At 43.0% G+C, this 23,233-nt stretch overlaps 1 protein-coding gene across 2 annotated transcripts; it reads right to left on the bottom strand.

Annotated features, from left to right (window-relative positions):
* Positions 1-1,611: 1,611 nt before the first annotated feature.
* On the bottom strand, positions 1,612-23,034 carry LOC125427336 (intermediate filament protein ON3-like). Of its 2 annotated transcripts, none has more exons than XM_048486614.1 (9): positions 22,659-23,034; positions 19,670-19,878; positions 16,861-16,921; positions 11,632-11,727; positions 11,079-11,243; positions 7,397-7,522; positions 4,444-4,664; positions 3,292-3,341; positions 1,612-1,859 (listed from the first exon to the last, which is right to left on the bottom strand). In XM_048486614.1, the coding sequence occupies exons 1-9, from the start codon at positions 22,947-22,949 to the stop codon at positions 1,852-1,854; spliced, it is 1,227 nt and encodes a 408-aa protein (XP_048342571.1). In that variant the 5' UTR covers positions 22,950-23,034; the 3' UTR covers positions 1,612-1,851. The 2 variants fall into 2 exon arrangements, with proteins under 2 accessions (XP_048342571.1, XP_048342570.1); XM_048486613.1 differs by having other exon boundaries at positions 1,612-1,830.
* Between the last annotated feature and the right edge of the window lie 199 nt (positions 23,035-23,233).

Genomic DNA, 23,233 nt, shown 5'->3' with positions numbered 1-23,233 from the left:
ATCAGCAAGAAGATTCTTGAGGCTGCTAGCAAAGCACAGTAAAACTGTCTCCCTGCTCTGTTCTATACAGTCACCCGGGTGGAGAGCTGCTGTCAGTTCCAGCTTTGCTGGGGTGTGATTTAAGGGCTGAACTGCCTCCTAGTGGCACCAGATAATGTTGAAAGATATCATGGATTAAGATAACCATAATGGAATGATCAGTGAGTTTGTAATGAAGCAAGCTCTTGTCTGCTCAGGCTTATACTTTAATAAGTTAGTTGCCCTGTCCGTAGAAAAATCAATGCTAAAAGACTGTTGTTTCTTCTAAAGCATATATTTTACAGTAGGGAAATAGCTGGGAAAATAAAGGCCTTAATCTGAGTCATGATTAGGTGGCAGGGTTTCTAAATCAGAAGATATGACATTCAGCCTGGTTCTTATCCCACGCTTGTTGTTAGAAACACAGTAAATGTGAAGCCCAACTCACAATTCAAGGTACAGATGTGCATAACCACAACCAAATTCAACTTTATATTTGCTATTGTCATAGTAATCAATCTAAAATGAAAGAGTTGCTACAGTTGAGGACACTGGGGCTGATTTTGCATGCCGAAATTGTCCCACTGTTGACACGGGGAATGTCCCAATGCAATCGGGAGTTTTGCGCAGCCCCCGGTGCTGCAGCGTGGCTGCCACATTTCTGCCCCAGGCAGTTTAAAAATATATGTGGGATCTAATAACTGAAAGTGCATAGTACAGTAGTGAAACTCAGGATTCCTGAGATAACTTCTTGCTGCTTTGGAAAAAGAATATGAGACACAGCTGAGAACGAAGTCTATTCTACCAGAGAATTGGACAGTAGTAAGTCTGGGATTTTAAATTTTATTTTTTCTCAAAAGGCTCTAGTGAATTAGGGTAAGTAGAAGAAAGTATACCACAATCCCATCATCAATTCTAAAATCAACCCTCAATCCTAAAAGCAAAGCAAAACCAAAATGTTGAGTTTTACAAGTTTAGAAATCAAGACCTTTGGGTATAGTCTTGCTTAAGTTCCTTGTGCTTTTCTCACCCAATTATCAACACTGAGCTAGATGCCATAAAGAATATTTAAAAGTTGGGCTATGTCTCTCCTTGCATGACCTTGGACTAGGGGAGGGAGCAGTTTACAGTGCCAGTTGCCAGATGTCCTGACATGGTCTGGACAAGACAGGAATTCAGCTTTGTTCAGTGTCCAAGAACATTTTCATCCTGTCTGTAAAATGTCCAAGGGCAAAATAGTATATAATGCAGATTTTCAATTTCTACCTCCTACCTTCTTCACCCTCCCTACAGTCTAAGAATGTGTTCTGTTTATATACAATATCTAGGAGGTCAGAACCTTTCATGCAATTGCAAGAAAAGAATAATCCTATGATGCAAATCCTAAAAGGAAAACAGCATCTGGAAGAACAGGGACGAAAAACATGGAGTTTTTGCAGTACTGTAAGCAAGAAACTGGGGCAGATTATGCAATACATTTTCTGACATTCTGCTATGAGTTTTATAGAGATGCCACACCTGCTTCTAGGCCATCTCTGGTGGCTTGGAGATGGGAGACCACTACTTGGGCAGTAAAGAAGACAAGATCATGAATTAGAGGCTTTCAAATAATTGTTTATTTTGAGGACTCAAATCAACTGCCCCTTGGCTTGTGCTGCTACTTCTCTGACAAGTGACTGGCCTCTGAGAGGATCTTCCCATCCCTCGTCTCAATGGTTTTGATCAGCAAGGGTCTCTTCAGTGAACTGTTGTTGGTATTCCCAGAGACCTTGTCGGAGGAAGACTGTGCCATTCTTGGTGTCAGGAACCCAGCTGCATAAGCAATGGATGGGTTTAAAAATCTGGGTCAAAAGATCAGAGAAAGGTAGCCTTAAGCAAGAGACTCTTGATTAATTACCCCAAGTGATTTGAGAAATACCACAGAATTTGAAGCTAGAAGATACAAGGCATGGCAGTTATACTATGCGAGTGATTTACATACATTTGTTTAGAGCGGGAAATGCAGCCCAGATACACAAAGTCAACATTCTCTGATTGATAGGAAGATGATTCCAATAAACATAGAGTGAATAAAGAAACAAAGATACCAGTGGGAAGAGTTTTGTGTGCCCAATTTGTCTCAAATTGTATTTCTCTTCTTTCATGTCTAATGCACTGTGCTAGCATCCCCTCCTCCACTCACGACTGAGATTCCTTTTTCTTTTCTTTCTTTCATTTTTTTGTAGTCACAGGAAACCTGCCAAACCCACTACATGAATGAATTTAATATACTTCTGCCCATCCTGGAAATAAGCCCTTTTGGGTAATTTCTTGCAAAGAGCACCTGGCCCTCTCTTGTAGATCTTTTCCCTCAAAAGACAGATCTCAGTAGTATGCAACGTATGTGCCTACCTTCTGGACACATGCACAGGGATAGGATTAGAGATAAATGTTTAAAGTTTAGTCCTACAGATTTTGAGAAACTTATCAGCTAATAAAGCTATTAGGGAAAATATTATAAAAATTATGTATAGATGCTACCTCACACCTGACAGAATTGCAAAAAAATGGGCAGGGACTCTATTGGTGTTATAATAAAAATACTGCGACTGGTGGCATTGCCCAATTGTACATGAATTTTGGAACAATGTATTCAAGGAATCAACAATATCATAAACTGCAAGTCAGTGTGTGAACTCAAGATAACACTGTTAAGTATTCTGTCAGGAGATTTCCAGAAGAAGAAAAAAAAGTACACACTTAAAATCTAGTGGTAGCTGCTAGGCAACTGCTTGCAGAGGCCTGGAAACAGCCATATCTGCCGGGCGTGAGTGAATGGGCGTGTAAAGTAAAGTATGGCATGTGGTATTGAATAAGATCACAGCATTTAAGAAGATTTGTGAAGGGAAAATTAAGGCCTAGGAGTTGCTAGTAGAAATATTGCTCCCATTTATAGAATATTGGAACAGATATAAACTGAAGGAGCTAATCAAGGAAAGTGTATTAATTATTTGAACAACAGACTAATAGACAATAAAGCAGGCTGATGTTATTGTAAAATTGAATGTTTTTTATAGCAGCTTAGGTAAAAGGTTTAGTCTCAAGATTGAGAAGACCCAGAAAACCAAGAAAGAACTCAAAAGAAAGTAGTAAGGGAAGAGAGACGCAGCAGCAGTATCAATAATCTCCAGAGGAGGAAGGATAGCAGAAGAGAACAGTTTAATAAGACTTATAGAAGTGCCCATGCTACCATGTTGCTTAGGCCTTACCAGTCAGAGCACGTAATGTACTTACCTAGCTTGTCAATAGCACTGAGCTGATGACTTGGAGCCTGGCTGACCATCCTAAGAAATAAGAGAAGAGGATACAAATATCAGGAAGAGAAGGGGGAATACAGATTGTAGACCTTTCTTTTGTTATTGGGAGTACCTACTCAATTCCCATCAGCACTGCCCCAAGGCCTGCTGTTCTGCCCCTTCCTTCCCCCACCCCCCGCCCCCCGCCCCCATCATGTTCTGGTAATTCCTCACCACTGCATGATGGCCATGTTCCAAAGACTTTCCCTTAAGTCTTTTGATAGAAGGCAATATTTTTGCACTGTCTTGGTAACACCTGTGTATTTTCAAAACTCTTAAAGCTCTACGCTTTTTTGGGGAACATCATACTCTCCTAGTGCTAGCAAGCAGCCCTTAGAACTTTTTGCAGCAGCAACCATACTATAGTCTGAGAACTGGTTTTGCTAAATTCCTCATTAAGGATCCAATGCCCTTGTGACCTTCTCCCACTTTAATTGCCTACAACATATTCTTAAGCACTGAACCAAGACCAATGTAGCTCCTTTTGTCCATTTTTCTGTATTGTAGTTATCTGTTCTATTCTTATGCAATGATCCTCAAGAGTGATACCAGGCAATCAAGAGTTGCCAGTCAGCAGCTAGCAACTAGTGAGAGTCTTGGAGTGCAGGGACATGGAAGGAACTGTTGATGTGATTACATTATGTGACTTTCAAGGCAAACCCTGAAGTGATGCCACTCTTTAGTGGTATAGTTTTACCGTATAGTTTCTAGCAATACATAAGGAGGCATGATGTCATGGCATGCAACAGGAGCTGGGGGCGGAAGATGTCACAGCAGATACCTTAGTAATCCTATGCAGGCCTACTGAAATAAATGGGTTTGGACTGGTGTCACACTGCATATAATTGCAGTAGTATAGATAGATCACACTTCAAACTCCTCCCCTTTTCTAAGATTTTGAGGGCATAGGGTTACCAGGTTTGTTAGTGGGAGGTTCAGGGGTGGTGACATGGCAGGGTGAAATGTTATGTGTGTTACTGTGTAAGCATTTTCAGTAATTCCCAGACTACCTAAGAGAATAGCAATTTTTAAACACCTGACACCCATAAACAATGTTGAGTTCAATCAAAGTTAGGATTAGATTTCTCACCGGTTCTCTTCTCCTTCCAGCAATTTTCTGTAGGTGGCAATTTCAATATCAAGGGCCAGCTTGATATTCATCAGCTCTTGGTATTCTCGCACTTTGCAGGCCATGTCTTGCTTGGCACGCCTCAGTGCCTCCTCAAGGTCTTGAATGGTGCCCTTCGCATTTTGCAGAGCCTGCTCCCCTTGCTCTTCAGCTGATGTCACAGCATTCTCCAGATTAGCTCGCTGGGCAAGAGGAGAAAGTAGCTGTAAGCTGGCATCTTCATTTCCACCATGCTGGTGGAAAGCCATTTGCAAAGCCCACAGTAGCAAATAGAAGGAAACTGAGCTCACCTGCGAGCCTAAAATATTATCATAATAGGGTTAAATTTTTGCTGAAGCACAACAGAGAACTTCTGCTTGCTAATGCTAGGACACATATTTTTACCTCCTCCAATTCAGAAAACTGCCCAAACCACCATTCCAGAGAAGTCAGAGCTCCGCAAAAAGATCTATGATAAAAGCTGAAAGACTTCTTCTGGCCCATGGGGACTTTCAATGAGGATAAATTTATTTTTATTTAATTTTTTAAAGTCATAAATTGTTCCCAAAATTGTAACAAAAAATAAATTAAATAAAAATAATAGGTTAGGGTTAAAGAAAGGGCAGGGGCCCAGGCTTGCCTTAGTGTTACATAGAGTTCTAGGACGCAGTACGAGAATAGGGCAATGGTCAGTTTTAGGTTTCAGTTTTTTGTTATAAGTTTGGGAACAATTTATGACTGAATAAATTAAATAAAAATTAAAAATTAGGGTTGCAGTTCAAGCAAGGGCAAGCGTTAAGGCAAAACACCGAAACCAGACATTGACCATTGCCCTGTTCACAGATTGTGCCCTAGAACTCAATGTAACACTAAGACAAGCTTGAGCTCCTGCTCTTGCCTGAACCCTAACCCTAACTTATTATTTTTATTTAATTTCTTCAGTCATAAATTGTTCCCAAAATTGTTATAAAAACCCGAAACATGAAACTGACCATAACCTTATTCACAGACTGCGCCCTAGAACTCATCGTAACACTAAGGAAAGCCAGAGACCCTGCTCTTGCCTTAACCCTAACCCTCTGTTTGTATTTTTATTTAATTTATTCAGTCATGAATTCTTCCCAAAATTGTAACAAAAAATAAATTAAATAAAAATAATAGGTTAGGGTTCAGGCAAGGGCAAGGGTTAAGGCAAAACCTCCAAACCTGAAACTGACCGTAGCCCTATTCTTGGACTGTGTCCTAGAACTCAACATAAGACTAAGGCAAGCCCGAGCCCCTGCTCTTGCCTTAACCCTAACCCTAACTTATTATTTTTATTTAATTTATTCAGTCATAAATTGTTCCCAAATTGTAACAAAAACCAAAAACATGAAACTGACCATAGACCTATTCTTTTTTCTTTTTTTTACAATTTTGGGAACAATTTATGACTGGACAAATTAAATAAAAATAATAAGTTAGGGATGGGTTATGGCAAGGGCAGGAGCTCGGCCTTGCCTTAGTGTTACCTGGAGTTCTAGGGCGCAGTCCATTAATAGGGCTATGGTCAGTTTCAGGTTTCGGGGTTTTGTTAAAATTTTGGGAACAATCTGTGACTGAATAAATTAAATAAAAATAATAGGTTAGGATTAGGGTTAAGGCTAGAGCAGGGGCTCGGACTTGCCTTAGTGTTACGTTGAGTTCTAGGGCGCAGTCCGAGAATAGGGCTAGGGTCTGATACAGGTTTCGGGTTTTTATAACAATTTTGGGAACAATTTATGACTTTATAAATTAAATAAAAATAAAAAGTTAGGCTTGGGGTTCAGGCAAGGGCAAAGGTTAAGGAAAAAACCCCAAACCTGAAACTATCCATAGCCCTATTCTCGGACTGTGCCCTAGAACTCAATCTGAAGATGCCAGCCACAGATTCAGGCGAAACGTTAGGGACAAGATCTACGAAACCACGGCAACACAGCCTGTAAAACCCACAACAACCTGTTGAATCTGGTTGTGAAAGCCTTCAACAATACTTTCAACTTTTTTTTAAATCTAGCGAGCCCAGATTCTCCTTTTACATCCACTCCAAAGGGGGTGGATTTAAAGAGAGAACCTGGGAAAAATTTGAGGGTGCATGTCAGGGGATCAATGTTTAAGTTAGCAGTACCAACATTTTAGGCTATCTTCAGGAGACTCTGTTGATGAAACCCCCCAGGTTTACTGAAGTTTGGTTTAAAGGGTAGCCACATCTACTATTAGCTCCCATTGGAAACAGTGGGGGATGGGGGCATCCCTTTTGGGGGTCCATAACTTTGGACCCTCTAAACCAAACTTCACCAAACCTGGGTGGTATCAGCAGGAGACTCTCCAGATGAAACCACCCAGATTTAGTGAAGATTGGTTCAGGGAGTCCAAGGTTATGGACCCTCAAAAGGGTAGGCCCATCTACTATTAGCTCCCATTGGAAACAATGGGGGATGGGGGCACCCCTTTTGGGAGTCCATAACTTTGGACCCCCTGAACCAAACTTCACAAAACTTGGCTGGTATTAGCAGGAGTGTCACCTGACAATAGCCTGTAATTTTGGTGCTGCTAGCCTAAAAGCAGTGCCCCCTGCTGGCCAACAAAATAAAAACTCTAAAAATACTCCAAAAAATTAGAAATGAGCCCAAAATTTTCTGCGCCCCCAATGGTGGGCGCTCAGGCCATTTGTCCCTGGATGTCCCCATTGTAGCTACTCCTCTGGCTATGCTTCCTTGTTCAAAATGATGGTGTCTGTAGCCAGGCAAGGCAAAGCCTGAACAGAACTTATTTGAAATATGACTGTGGATGGACTGCAAGCATAAATCCAATATGCAGAATGGGTTGGAAGGGAGCAATATGGCTTTGTTGTATTCTCTCATGAATTGTATACTCCTCAATATTTTGGATCATTTTGCATTCAGATGCAACTCACCTGGTTTTTCAAGGCCTCAATTTCTCCATTAACACGTTGAGCATAGCGATTCAGTTCAGCAATCTCCCCCTTGATGCCTTTCAGCTCATCATAGTGCTTCTGAGACTGCCGAGTCATGTCATCAAACTGGGAGGGGAGCAGAAGATTTAGGGCAATTTGGTCAGAAGAGTCATTAGGTTACCATATTTAAAGATGCAAGACATGGACGGCATCTTAAGGGATACTAGAGCTTTTCCACTGTCAGACTGATGGTTACACTACAGGTAAGAATTACTAATTGGAGCCTCATAGACTATACCTAAGCAGCAAACCAGTTTTTAACATGTGGAAACAGTATAGTACATACTGTTTCATTTGTAAGTTTTGGCAGCCAAAGAAGTTCTACACTTTAGTATTACATGTATTTTGGAAGATGTATATAACTGGTCTCCAACTTGTGACCTAGAGTTAGCTCATCAGCTGCTGCAAAGTAGTTAATATATCCCCTTTTTAAAAAATCAGGAAAAGATTATTAAAGATCTGTTCAGGGCTGTTTTTATTTTATTGAGGTTTTCTCTGTGCTTCTTAGCTGACAACTTCATTTCTAGTGCTCTTCCTATACCTTTTCCCACAAAAATAAGATAGTGTGGTTGTGCATTCTTTGGTGGAAGCTGAATATGCGTGCCTCCACATGTTTCCAGTTCTCTTTCAAGATGAAAGAATCATATTTAAGCATCGCTTTCATCAAAACCATTATCCTTTGCGATGTTAAACATAGCACTTTGATTTTAAAAGCATTCATAGTGTTCTGGACAGCCATCAGCAACACTTTCATTTTTCTACCGTGGAGTCCACCATTTTGTAGGTTCTGTGTTGTTGTGGGAAAGAGTGGCTGATAGCCGTTCGGAGCACTATAAATGCTCTATTATCAAAATGTTATGTTTAAAATTGCAAAGGATAATGGTTTTTGACAAAGGTGGTGATTAAACATGAGTCTTTCATGTTAAATGAGAATTGGAAGTTGAGGGGAAGGCAAACACTAGGACTCTGGGTCAGCATTCTTCCACACACACAAAAATATCCAGGAAGATGTGGCGTATTAATTCGCACATCTCCTATCATCTTTTTATAGAAAAAGGTGTAGTCTGTGCTTTCTTTCTATGCCAGAACAAAACTTGGTAATGTGGATCATATTTAAGGGCTAATGGATAATCAGCAATTGGCTTCTGTAACCTTTGCTTGCTAGGAACCCATAAGTGTTAAGCAAGACTATCATGTATGCAGATATGTGCAACAGGTAATTGCAACATGGTAAAGAAAGTCTCTGACATGTGTAGTAATGTTAACAGCATATGAGAGACAAAAACCAATGAGTTTGTGACACGGTTGTGAATAACCTTACATGGAATAGCATACTGTTGGGATTTTGTAAGTGTCTGTCACAACTCAGTTATAAAAGAGTTAACTGTTTGTATGTAAACAAGTTGCTGAAGTCACTGTTTATGACCTGATCTATTGATTAGCTATTAGTCAGTGAAAAATTGCTTACATGTTAGTGAACACGTACGTCTGAAGTTATAAAGTTAACTCTGTTCCTTTGTTTGAGCAGACACGACACCACCACCACCACGACCATGCGCATGAGACAGCAGATAGGAACCAAGATGTAACCAAATGTCCAGTAATGTAGATGTGTAACAGGAAAGAAAGGATTTCTTATTCTATCTCCATGTAACCCTCCCCTTATAGTTAGTAAACTCGTTTACAAAAAGCAGTTGAGAATTGTGTCTCTTCTGTTCTACTCTGCTATAAACCCTACACATACTCATACCCTTACACAAGTGTATAAATGTTCTGCATTTAGAACAACTCATTGGAGAAACATCTAGTGGGCACGAGGCCCATTTCTCCTGCCCGCATAATAATAAAGCTTTATTTCATGGAACCATCTGGTGGTCTTCTTGTATGTTTGACAGTAACATGAGTGGTGGGAGGGTGGATGACTGTACAGCTTAATTAGTCTCTTGTTGGATTTCTTTTCTTAGTTCAGTAATACCCTGTAGTGTCTGGATATTGTTTTCCAATGAGCTTTTGTCCTAATGAATGGAGATCGCATTTTAAACATTTAGTCAAATCTTCTTACCCAGGGCACCTGACTGTTCATCCACGCAAAAGATCTGAAACTCCTGACTGAGCTACAGACAATTAGCTGGCAAAGAAGGAAGAGGTGTTTGAAACTTTATACAAATGTGCACGCACGTAGCCCCTCAAGGCACAGATGGAAAGAGAAAGGGTACTGCTTAGGTGGTCTTGGCAACTGGAGGAAGGAGAATGAGAAGGGAGGGCTGGAGGAAGAAGCCCTCTGTCATGCATGCCGATTTCCCTCTGCCTCTTGGGCTAATGTAACAGGAAGAAGAAGAGGAAGAAGGAGGAGGAGGAGGAGGAGGAGAAGAAGAAGAAGAAGAATTGGAGTTATATCCCCCTTTCTTTCTTATAGGAGACTCAAATGGGCTGACAATCTCCTTTCTCTCCCCCCCCCCCAACACAACAAACATCTGTGAGGTAGGTGAGGCTGAGAGAGCTCTGAAGAACTGTGACTAGCCCAAGGTCACCCAGCTGGCGTGTGTTGGAGTGCACAGGCTAATCTGAATTCCCCAGATAAGCCTCCTCAGCTCAAGCAGCAGAGCGGGGAATCAAACCCTGTTCCTCCAGATTAGAGTGCACCTGCTCTTAATCACTATGCCACTGCTGCTGGGGACAATCGTTAATAGCCTCTCCCCCACACTGAGGAATTAAAGCAGTTTTGCCAGAAAAAAACCCCTCTAAGTTACCTTGCTATTCCAGTAAACATTCCACTGAAGGCCAAAACCGAAGTGATCTAATTGCACTTTAATATAAAAGCAACTTGCTGTGTTTATGTGAAGATATGGGTTTGATTGGAGCAGCGGTACTGGGGAGAAGATAATGTTGAACTCTTTCTAATATGGTTATTCTGATCTAAAGCACTCCCCCCCCCCCTTGCTTCTACTAACCTGGCAGTGGAAAAATACATACCTGATTTTTTCCCTTCTAGATCAAATCCAACCTGAACTCTCCCTAGAAGTTATAATGACTAAACCGACTGAGGCTCATACTTTGGTGACATTATGAGAGGACAAGAGTCACTGGCAAAATACAATAATGGTGGTAAAAGCTGGAGGCAACAGGAAAAGAGGAAGGCCCAACATAAGAAAGTTCGACTCTACAAAGGCAGCCATATGGAGGGTCGCCATAAGCTGGAAGTGACTTGATGGCACTTAACTTACACACACATTTTTTTCCTGTGGCACAATAATAACTCTGTGTGTGAGAGAGCTTTTTGGTTCAGGTAAATGTATGAGAGCATTAAATACCTTCCTTGTCTACCATGGCAACTTAATTTTTTTTAAAAAGCCAGACAATACTGCCACAAATCTTTTACATCTATTTTGAACTTCAGCTGTAGAGCAATACCAGATAGTGGATCCTCTACCTGCATTATTCAATACACACCTTTTCGTACACACTTTTAGAATGGTCAGTATTATATCAGAGAGAGAGTATGTGCAAAATGGAGTTCCAGAGTCTGACAACCTATATGTCCTCTGTATAGGGATGACCTTGATCACATATCCAATGTGACAAACACAGTTTGAAAGGCAGGTGAGAAAGAAGTGCTACTCACCTTGTTTTTGTACCACTGTTCAGCCTCATCCCGGCTTTTGGCAGCCATGACCTGGTATTGTGCCTTCACCTCATCAATGATATGCTTCATTTCCAAGTCCCGGTTGTTGTCCATCTCCACAGTTACCATTGTGTTTTGAATCTGAGACTGTAATTCCCGGATTTCCTGGAAGGAAGGGAATAACTTTTATATTTGAATCTGGGATTGAGGCCCAGCTTTAACAGCAAACTTGAAGACAGCAGGACTCCGATTATTATTATTATTATTATTATTATTATTATTATTATTATTATTATTATTGTTGTTGTTGTTGTTGTTGTTGTTGTTGTTGTTGTTGTTGTTGTTGTTGTTGTTAATTTATTAGATTTATAGGCCGCCTCACCCCCAAAGGGCACTTATTCAGCCTGCCCTTGCCTCAGTGCTCTTCTTGAGTTGGGACACCTATTCGGAGATGGAAAGGAGGGACAAAAATTCCTCTCTATTTCTCCTTCCTCACTGACTTCCACAATCAATAGCAAATCCATCCAGAATACTTCCCCAATTGGGCACTCACCTCATCAAACAGCTGTTTCAGGTACTTGATTTCATTGGAGATGCTCTCAAGCTTGGACTCAACATCCACTTTCTGCAAGTAGATATCATCTAGGTCCTGGCAGTGCAAGAAAGAACAAGTCAACAAACCTCATTCTGAGACCAGAACCAGATTTCTGTCAGTGACTTTAATATCTTAAATGTCGTCTGAATTGTTGAGACTTCCATTTTATTGATTTGATGCATCTAGTTTCCAAAACCTAAATGACCGGCATACATGGTCTGTAATGATTCTCCAGTAATCTGTGCTGTAGCCCTGGTGGGATCATGGGGTCACTGTAGTAAGCACAATTTTTGTTTGTGTGTGTGTGTGATTCATCCAGTTTTGTTTGTATGCTTTCCTAACAATGTTATTCTATGCACAGTTACAGTGGGTTTAGACTGCAATAAGTCTGCATAGGATTACACTATAAGAATGCTCATCTGGAGTGCATAGACCACCTTTCTGTGCCACAAACAAGAAGCATAATGAACTTCAGTTATGCATAAGCATGTCCACCATATTCCCTCAGGCACGGGAAGGTGAGAAGGGAAAGCACAGCTGATGTAAAAAACCACTCACTTAACTAAGCTAATCTTGACCTTAACCTAGGCTGATTCCGCATGAGCCAAAAACAGCAGTGAAAATGGTGAGAAAATGGTGTGAAAATGGTGTAAAAGGGTTTATACTGTTTTCACACCATTTTCACACTGCTGTTTTTGGCCCATGTGGAATCAGCCCTAGACTTTGAATCTTTTCTTTTCAGAGAAGGAATGTTCATAGTCTTGGGAAAAGAATATTAAGCAGCCCACAGCAGATCTCTCCCCTGTTCTAAAGAGGAGCAGAAAATAATGCAAGGACTCCTGTCTGACTATCAGATTGGGTAAGCATGGGAGAGGGAGAAAGTAAGTAAAAGTAGCTGAGGATAGTGAGACAAAGGAAGACTGGGAAGCCATTTCAACCTTGGCAACATCTAATGCCATGGTGGCGAACCTATGGCACTCTAGATGTCCATGGACTACAATTCCCATCAGCCCCTGCCAGCATGGCTGATGGGAATTGTAGTCCATGAACATCTGGAGTGCCATAGGTTTGCTACCACTGATCTAGTGTGATCACTGAACAAAGGCCTGTGTGGAAGTCAGTGGCGTAGCACCCAGGGGAAAGGGGGCCTCTTGCCCTGGGCACGCGCTGGTGCAGGGGTGTGGCGTTCCAGGGTGTGACAGGGGCGCAGAGCACACAAGTGCCCCAGGCGCAGTTTCCCCTCGCTGCGGCTCTGGTGGAAGTCCTGTGGGATCTCAAAGGGCATAATCATATCCTCCATGCCCTTCAATCTATATATAAAACCGCATATTTATATCTATAGATATAGATATATATCTCCATATCCAAATCTCCTGGTGATGCAGTAGAGGCCCTAAATTGCTGCCTGGCTACTGGGGTTAACTGACCAAGAACAAATTGAAAATAAAACTAAACCATGGAAAGACAGAAGTAATGCTGTATGGGAAGGCAGAAGTCTTGAAGGACATTATGCTCCCCAAGGATGTAGGTAAGGGGGGTTCTCGGGTTTAACCCCCCCATTCATGTCCGAAGCTCCGCCTACCCGTTTGTGGGTTTTAAAACCATTTTAGTGTTTTTGGCCTGCAGGGGGCGCATTGTTTAGGCAAGCGCAGGGGTAGGGAACCTGCGGCTCTCCAGATGTTCAGGAACTACAATTCCCATCAGCCCCTACCAGCATGGCCAATTGGCCATGCTGACAGAGGCTGATGGGAATTGTAGTTCCTGAACATCTGGAGAGCCGCAGGTTCCCTACCCTTGGGCTAGCAGCACCAAACTTCCAGGGGTTGTTGGGGGGACTCTCATGATGATACTAACCAGGTTTGGTGAGGTTTGGTTCAGGGGGTACAAAGTTATGGACTCCCAAAGGGGGTGACCCCATCCTCCATTGTTTCCAATGGGAGCTAATAGAAGATGGGGGCTACACCTTTGAGGGTCCATAACTTTGGACAACCTGAACCAAATTTCACCAAACCTGGGAGGTATCATCAGGAGAGTCTATTATTGATACAACCCAGGTTTTGTGAAGTTTGGTCCAGGGGGTCCAAAGCTATGGACTCCCAAAGGGGGTGCCCCCACCCCCATTGTTTCCAATGGGAGGTAATAGGAGATGGGGCTACACCTTTGAGGTAACTTAGGACCCCCTGAACCAAACTTCACCAAACCTGGGTGGTATCATTAGGAGAGTCTCCTAAAGATACCCTAAAAGTTTGGTACTGCTAGATTAACAATTGCACCCCTGACAGCAGGCACCCCCCAAATTTCCCCAGATTTGCTCCTTTAAATCCACTTGCTTAGGCATGGATTTAAAAGGAGAATCTGAGGTCCTCAGTTTAGAAGAAGAAGAAGAGTTTGGATTGATATCCCCCCTTTCTCTCCTGGAGGAGACTCAAAGGAGCTTACAATCTCCTTGACCTTCCCCCCTCACAACAAACACCCTGTGAGGTAGGTGGGGCTGAGAGAGCTCTGAAAAGCTGTGACTAGCTCAAGTTCACCCAGCTGGCATGTGTAGGAGTGCACAGGCTAATCTGAATTTCCCAGATAAGCCTCCCACAGCTCAGCGGCAGAGCAGGGAATCAAACCCGGTTCCTCCAGATTAGAATGCACCTGCTCTTAACCACTACACCACATTGAAAGTGATGCTGTTTCACGGTGGGGGATAATCCACCCTAAACAGCATCACTTTCAATGTTGTTTAACTAGGGACCCCAGATTCTCCCTTTAAGGTGGATTTAAAAGGAGAATTTGGGCTCTCTAGTTTAAACACCATTGAAAGGGATGCTGTTTGGGGGTGGATTCCAGCATGGAGGGGGGGGGGGCGCAAAACTCAGAGTTTGCACCGGGCTCCATTTTCCCTCTATGCCTCTGCCCAGAGAGGAGGGCAGAAGGAACTCCCAGCTGCTGGCTGGGAGCCCAGCTGGTGGGGGGCAGGGGTGGGCAGGGCGGAGGAGTCTGCCGTCCCTGGCCTTGGAGAGCTGCTTTTATAAGTGCTAGGCCAGGGGCGGGGCTTGGGGAAGCGTGGCCATGCCCTAGGGGCGGTTGGGGGTGTGGCCCCACCCCTGAACCCCCCCATAAAAGATCTATACCTACATCCCTGATGCTCCCCACTTTCAACGGGGTTCAGTTGACCCTCGTCAACTCAGTTAAAAGCCTTGGGGTTATATTGGACCCAACATTATTGCTGGAGATATAAGTTAATGCAGTTGCAAAAAAGACTTTCTTCCAACTCAGCCTAGCTTGAAAAATGGTCCCTTACCTTGCTATGGCTGATTTGGCCACCTGGATCCATATCATGATAATATCAAGACCAGACTACTGCACTGCACTGCATTGTACATTGGTCTCCCCTCAAAATCAGTTCAGACACTCCAGCTGGTGTAGAATGCTCCAACTCAGCTATTATCAGGAGCTAGAAGGAGTGCACATATTACTCCCATCCTGCAGGCACTTCACTGTCTGCCCATCAGTTACTGAGCTCAATTTAAGGTATTGGTTATTACACAAAAAGCTGTTCATGGCCTTGGGCCCTCGTAACTGTGAGACTGCTTCTCTCCCTATGCTCTGCTGATTGGAACAAGGCCTTTTGTAGGGGCGAACCTGCAAATGGGCAACATCAACAACTGCCTGTGCACAAACTGTCTCTGTAGTGATCCCACTATATGGTTTTCTGCCAACTATGCAAAATTGATTTATTCAATAGGATAGCCCTGTACAAAATGATTCACAAAGTTACTTGGACAAATTATTAGGATCTGTGGTCTATACTAGATTTACTTTTGCATCATTTAGTGTGTTATGTTAACATTGATGAATTCTGCACAGCTTTCCCCGAAAAACATTTTCAAAACAGTCTATTTTAGCCCAAAACAGTTTTATTTGAAAATGCTAAACTAGCTACCTTTTTTCCTGAACATTTTCAAAACATTTCCTGCTTGCTGGTTAAGGAGCTCAGGAAACGTTTTACTTCTCCCACATCTTTGGAAGCTCTCATTTTTGTTTCTCTGCTGCTCGTCACCCACTATTTTTTACTGCTTCTCTGAGCGTTCTGCTATTTGCTGAAGTCTCCTATGGATGGTTCCTCATCTAGCATCACAACTGCCTGCCATTTTTGTCATTTCTGTTCACTAACAAAGTCATTATTGCCTGCCAGTTATGCAAATGTGTCATTTTTCTGGTTTTCAAAAATTTCTGCAACATATCTTTGGAGCTATGTAGACACAATATGAGAATCAACAAGGCTGCACAGATTTCAAGTCTCCGTAGCTTTGAAGATACAATGTCATCTTTTTTTAAAAAAAGGAAAGAAAAGAATCATTTTCACCTGAAATGCTTTATTTTTTCCTGCTATACAGACAAAAAACCCCAAAACAGTTCTTTTCAAAACATTTTCACATTTTAAATGTGTTGTGTGGAAACAGCCCCTTACGCTTTGCTTCAGTTCTGTATTTTAGATTTCCGGTTGAAAATCCTATTTCATTGTTCACTGAATGTCTCAGCCTGCTGACTGTATTGATTCACTCTGTGTAGTCTGCCATGAGTCCCAATGAGAAAGGCAGAATATAAATAACAAAAATAAATAAAAATAAAATAAATTACAGAAGTAAATAGCATTAGATCAGGGGTAGGGAACCTTTAACACTCAAAGAGCCATTTGGACCCGTTTTCCATGGGAAAAGAAAACACTTGGAGCCGCAAATAATTTTTGACATTTAAAATAAAGATAACACTGTATATATTGGGGGGGGGGGGTGTTTCCCTTTTACTCCGCTCATTCTGAGAAGCGCATGGATGCGTCCGCCCTGCTGCCTGCAGGGCGGGCAAGGATGGGGCCAGCGGCTCGGCCTCGCCAGCCGCCAGGAAAGCCCACCCCGCTCCAACGGGGGCAGGCGAGAGGGGAACCCAGCGGCATGCTGCCCAGCCGACGCAGGCAGTTGCAGTGCTGAATAGCCGCCCACCTGCTGCACTTGCAGGGAGGCGGGCAAGGATGGGGCCAGCAGCTCGGCTTGTGGAGCCGCAGTGCAAGGGCAGAAGAGCCGCATGCGGCTCTCGAGCCGCAGGTTCCCTACCCCTGCATTAGATTGATCACTGGAGAATGCTTTCCTACAGATCTTTGAGGCATTGGCTACTGCTCTGTTTGCCTTAGGAACTCACCTTCTTGGTCACCACAAATTCATTTTCCAATTGGTTCCGCCGGTTGATCTCATCTTCATACCTATAGTTCAGAGCAGAGAAGCTGATTATGACAGGCAGGAGAGAAAATCTCACAAATACCCTAGTTAGCAAACTGGGTAATTAAGTCCAAAGTCAGTGTCATATTTTACTCCTTCCTCTCCAATTTCCCCTTCCAACCATCATAACTTATTCTTTAAGCATCTGCCTGTCACTTCCTTTTACATATTTCCTCTTAAGATCTCTTTGCAGCCAAGTAATACTGATCATAGTTGTTTAGAAAAGTAAGTGCTACTCTCCTGTCTACTAAATTCTAGAAGGGTTCTACTTAGGATGGACCTAGGAACTATTTCATCTTGGATATGGCTATATCAGAAACCAGCTACAAACAGGAGGAAGGGATACTAAGAGCCTCCTCTCTCAGTTGAATAGCTTGAGGTGGTTAAGAAATCACCTGTATTTTGTGCAGCCAGACTTGTTATCCAAGCACACTCACAGTTTTTAGTGTAATCCATTGAACACTTTCACCTCTTTGAATGTGGTAAAACTGCTGTATCACGGCTAAACATTTCCCTGGGGAATGTATTATTGTGACAATTATTGCATAGGTATATTCCGCTTTTTTTCCTTAATGGGGATCCAAAACACTTACATCATTCTCTCATTTTAACCTCACAGAAACCTTGTGAAGTAGCGAAAGCAGAGAGACAGTGATTGGCCTAAAGTCACTCAGTGAGCTTCCATGGCAGAATAGGGATCCAAACCTGGGTTTCCCAGATCCTAATCCAATACCCTAGCCATGACACTGTGCTTGAGTCTTGTGAACCAATTCACTGCTAGAATGGTCTTTTATTCATACAGCAATAGAGATTGGCACTTGGGTAACCACTGAGTAAAAACTAACTCAAAATCTTGACTATTAATTAACATGACTAATTAGTTAACATGACTAATCTGACTGCAATCATTTCTAATATACAGTAATGATAAAACATGTGGGTTAAACCACTATTCTGGTATCTAAGCCCCTGTTTCCAGATTCCTAGGCAGCAGAAGGAGCAATGAGGGGGAAAGAGTAACTCAGTCTTACAAGGATATTATCCAAACAGAACAGTTTCCTGATTTTCCCACCAGATTGTCCCAAATCAATGTATTTTTAAGCTCAGTGTTTCTATTGGAGGAAAATATACTAAACAAACAATTAAATCCCTCCAATCATTGATGGGGCTTTTTGATTCTATAGAAGCATGAATTGCATTTGTATGAGCTATTTCATTATCCAAGGTTGCATCTGCTAGGGAGGGCAAAGCTTTGGTAGTACCTGCAGGCAGGCAGGCAGGCAGAGTTATGTAGACTAAGTGGGGAATTGAGGCCGAGTCCTGGGTTTTGTGCCCACAGCCAGCTGTTTCAAGGATGGGTGAGAGAGACAAATATTTACTTGTGCTTGCTGGCAGGAAAGCCAAGCTGTGTGAAGGGGTCGGGGGTTAGAGCCACATGTCCAGGCTCTACTCCTTAAATAGACAGCTCAGAGAGGGGTTGAGGCAGAAGCTAAGGCTTCCTCTCCCCACAGTAAGTACAAGTACACCAAGCCAGGCTAGACATGAGATGAAGGATCAAGTGGCCATCTCTTGAATTTCATGTAAAAACAGTTATGCATTTCCTGCAAAATAAACCACGCACAAACATACTGTAAGTTGGCCATAAGGGGGGGGGGGGGGAAGGCAGACAATCTCCCAGTCACTGGTAAAGAAAGAAGCGAATGGAGCACACAGGAAAAGGGAGCTTAATCTGATGTATTGTCATGGTCAGACTCTTATCACAGGTCAGTGGGGCTGGAAGAAAATTGCTGACATCAACTGAGCCCAGACAAGGTACTGGGGAGAGACAGGGTTTAAACTCTTATTTGCACAGTCTTTTTTACTTTTAGAAAACACGTTCTTCCCTAGATCACTGTTAGAAGATACTAGGAGAGCAGGAGGAGCTCACTCCAGAGTTGTCATGCTTGTCCATGCCTGCTCTGCAACCGGTGGTACACAGACAGTACAAAATATCCGGCATACGCAAATGCCTTCACAATAATTAAATATATACAAGAAAACTGTATATCGGGCCAATTGCCTTTATGAGGAAAATATACTTGTAAGGGCAGTTGGCCTAATACACAGTTTTCTTGAATATATTTAATTATTTTGAAGGCATTTGGGTATGCCGGATATTTTGTACTGTATACCCATGAGTAAAAAGAAGGTATTTTTTGAATCTGCAGGGTGTTTTCATAGTTTAGGCTTTAAGCACAGAGTGATGAGTTATTACCTAATGGTGCACCTACCCCCATAATTGTGGAGGTGTGCTCTGCAACCAAAACATGTAATTGTTTTCAACACAGAGGCCTTTTGTTCTGTCTGCCTGAAGGCAGGATCTCATGGGTGAGGGGGGCAGTAATACACTCCTGGACAATTTCCACTCCAGACAACTGGGTGGAACACAAAAAAGTCACAATTTGCTTCCTATTCAGAGTCATGGCAAGACAAATACAAACAGGTGCCACTGCTATAATGAAGAAAATGGTAACAAAATGTTAAACTAAAGTCTATGGGAATAAAATGTCTGTGTGGATCCCCACTGAACAAGTGCAGGATCACTGTCCCTTCTGGCTGAACCAGGAGTTGCAAAAGTCTCCCCCTCCCCTTGGTAAGAGATATCTTCTTAGGAGACACACTTAAAGCTTCGTTCCACCTGGAGGCGATTGCCACTCCCTTTCCCCACATCCCATGAACCCTCAGACGCCCACCTGCTCTTCAGTTCCTCCAGAATGGCCTGCGTGTGGTCCAGCTCACTCTGCAGCTTCTGCTTGTCCTGATGCAGTGCATCAATCTGTTGCTTCAGGGGCTGACCGTGGGCTGCCATGATATGCCCCACATTGGATCTGTACTGGTCCCGGCCCTTCAAGAGCTTCAGCTGTGTCTCCAGCACTTTGTTCTGCTGCTCTAGTTTACGCACCTAAAAGGACACCCAAGAACAAACATGCAAATAAAATAGGCATGAGAAAAGAGATGAATCCGTGTTTCAAGAAGCTCTCCGCTGAGTTTGCCACAAGACAAAAAAAAACCCCACATGCAGTGATCATATAGGCCGGGGCTACAGATGTAGGAAGAAGGGGCCAGTGCACAGCTTTGAGCTCTCTTTTGGGCAGGGCAAAATAAAAACATTGACGGATAAATATTCTGTATTTTTTCCAGGGATGGCTAAAGCTGATAACTCCAATGCCTAGTCTTAGGTTGCGTGTGGGTTAATAACCCCTCACTGCCTCCACCCCTGTAACTATAGGAGGGCAAAATCTGAAGCAGCAAGATTACATTTGCCTCATCAGTTGGTCTTACAATATTGATTTCAAGAGAGGAGCATTTCACCTGGAAGTAGAAGATTGTGATCGTGAGAGAGCTAATTATGGGTAGGTCTCTGGGCGTCCCTTTCCACTGAGCCAAAATTTTTGATTCGGAGGAGAGTGGGGAAAAGTAATCTTCGCACTTTATGAAACCAAAGGCTTTTTTTTTTACATTTGGCATTGTTCTCCACCAGGGGGCCTCTAACTTTCTTAAACTGAGCATAATGCTGAAAATCTGTTCAGCACTCTGCTATTGGCATTTTAAAAGGGATTTTAAAAAAGTGTACAGTTTTTCTTCCATGAAACATTAATGGCAGAGAGAGGGCTGGTTTTAAATAGTGTAACAGAGAGGAAATTAAACAGTTAACTATTCTACTGCTACTTGTGTAGCCCTGCATGAACCCGACAGTTGCATTTTAAAGACAGATTGAGAGATCTGAAATTAGTTTCCTCTGCTTGAGCCTTTTGCATTCTTCTGAAACCCACTAAATTGGGGTACATCCCCACTGATTCAGCAGAGGAGAGACTGAGACAGCTGACTGAGCAGAAGTGGGTGTGAGATAATATTTGAACGTGCTTGTATCACAATTAATTGAATTAAAATAAGCAGTCCATTTGCTATAGTTAAAGACCCCAAACACCTGGGAGCTGCTGCATAAAATCATATATTATAGTAAAGGATGTGCAAATAAATGTGAAGACCTCGATGGTACAGCTAGTGTTACTGGGTTATCCTGTAATGGTGTCACTTCAGTAGACACATAGACAGAATTTGCACCAAAGCTTTGATTTGCTTCAGGAACAAATCCTTGCATTTGTATTTCATTGCACAATGCACTGTTATTGGTGAGTAATTTCAATGTGGGGGGTGGGGTTCTCTGTATTGTGGGAGGGGGAGTTTCTCAAGGTCTGTGAAAGAGAAGAATAATCCATCTGTCTACACACAATATCATGAACCGGCAATGCCATAAGAACATAAGAACATTCTACCTTCTGCCATTCTACCTTCTGGACTGGATAGTCTATGCAAGATACTAAATTGATCCAAATCAGGCATTTAAAATAGAAACATTTAAAAACCAGGGATTACAAACCAGATATTAAAAATGCAAACAAAAGACATAACAGACTTCAAGGTGCAAGTACAGAAAAGTTTCAGAAAAAGATGCCAATCAGAAGTGACTGAGTTGGAATTCATATTTACAGTTAGATTTTTTTTTACTGTCAGATATTAGTTGAGTAGGGACTTGGGATGGTTAACATATCACCCAAAGTTATTGTTCCTCTTTATAGCTTTATGCACACCGTTCAAATTCGCCCTGTTTTTCCAGTGGCCCACATTCACTCTGAGGGCTTCCTTCTCTTTTGTACTTGTGCTCTGCAACATAACATTGTATAGCTTGTCCTGGGTAACAGGACCTTCTGGACTGTTCATAGGTCCCCCTTCTTCTCTGTGTGGACTCTGTAAACTAAATCCCTCTGACAACTCCATGTAATACATTATGCACTTTTATTGGAGGTTCTGCAGTTCTCTTATTTTAGTATCAGGCAACTTCCTCCACAATCTCTGGCTCCCATATAGTGCTCCTTGGTGGGCTCTTAAGTGCATTTGTAACCCCCATGCCCAGAATGGGTTGGCCCAGAATGGGTTGACCCAGTAAGGGGTGGAGACTCGGAGCAGCAGAGAGGCTGAAAGAGCTCTTTTGCAGAAGAACAAGGCTACCAGACTCGGACCTTGATTTCTATAAGCCCTTAACACCTTGTTAAGGGTTTTCTTTTGTGGTTGTAACGGGTGAGAGTTCTCCTGGAGACCTTCATCATGTTGCAACCTGTTCATCAAGCCCTTGGAGTCTTCAGGAGCCAGCCAACTTGCAAAGAAGATTTGGACTTGGCAATATCAGTAGACTGTAAATAGAAGGACTTGAAATGCAACCTGAACAGGACCTTGAATTGTAACGTTAAATGTTGATGTTTTAAAAGTGTTAATTGTAAAGAAAAGTAAACCATTTTGTTGTTTAAATTTGGTTCTTTGCAACTCATTCCAGGTTCTGCCCCACAGAACCCACAGAAGGAGGTTACACATTAAGAAGAAAAAATTACTGAAATCAGCCAGATTTACTTCCAAATGTGTTTGGCACAGGAAGGGAAAGGGGCTGTTTTCTGTACTTCAGCAGGTACGCTGTTAAATCAGGATTAACCTAGTAAATTGCACCTAACATCGTTTAGAGAGCTGAAAACAATAAAAGTCACCTGCAACTGCATCGTATGCGGGTACCTTACCACAAAGAGCGGACACATTTCCCTTGCCCCAGCACAAGACACCGATTGTGCAAGCCTACCCTACCCATCATAGCCTCTCTCCACCGACACACCTAGACGATGCTCCACGTTGTACCTTGTCGATGAAGGCAGCGAACTGGTTGTTGAGCCCTTTGATCTGTTCCTTCTCCTCTGTTCGGATCTGGTGCACTTTAGGGTCAATCTCTAAGCTGGGCAACGAGGAGAGCAGGAAAGAGGGCGAAGCAGAAAGGGGGGAGCCAGGGAAGACACCGGAAGATGCTCGGTACAACCCCGGTTGGAAGCCCCCCGGACTGGCCCGGTACAAAGAGCCCCGGTTAGGAAGGGAGCCCTGGGAGTGGCTGCTGAAGCTCAGGCTCCCCGGGCGGTGGTAGTAGCTGATGCTCATGGTCCAGTCAGCGCCTGATCCGCCAAGGCAAGGAAGGGAGGGCACGACAGGTGCGCAAGGCGTCGCCCCAGCTTAATAACGGGAGAGATTCCTGCAGCCCCGCCCCTTGCATACCTGGCCGCCCCACTGGCACATACACACCCCTCGCCTTCACGGGGGGGCGGGGGGGGCGCAGAGGACACCGTTGTAGCGAACAACATGCTTGGATGTAACTCTGGCATAAGTGGTCGTTGATCAAGACCTGCCCCTGGAGTTGGGCACGACCAATGGGAGGGGACCTGCAG

Source organism: Sphaerodactylus townsendi, linkage group LG02, assembly GCF_021028975.2.
Source record: "Sphaerodactylus townsendi isolate TG3544 linkage group LG02, MPM_Stown_v2.3, whole genome shotgun sequence".
NCBI lineage: Eukaryota > Metazoa > Chordata > Lepidosauria > Squamata > Sphaerodactylidae > Sphaerodactylus > Sphaerodactylus townsendi.
The sequence above is the reverse complement of the archived record's forward strand: the minus strand, read 5'-3'. Positions and strand labels throughout refer to the sequence as shown.

Excerpts from the sequence above, each read along its gene's own strand:
- LOC125427336 (XM_048486613.1), bottom strand. The coding sequence starts at position 22,949 with ATGAGCATCAGCTACTACCACCGCCCGGGGAGCCTGAGCTTCAGCAGC. Across the intron at positions 19,879-22,658 it reads TCGCTGCCTTCATCGACAAG|GTGCGTAAACTAGAGCAGCA; the intron begins GTACAACGTGGA and ends GTGTCCTTTTAG. Across the intron at positions 16,922-19,669 it reads CTGGAGGAACTGAAGAGCAG|GTATGAAGATGAGATCAACC; the intron begins GTGGGCGTCTGA and ends TCTGAACTATAG.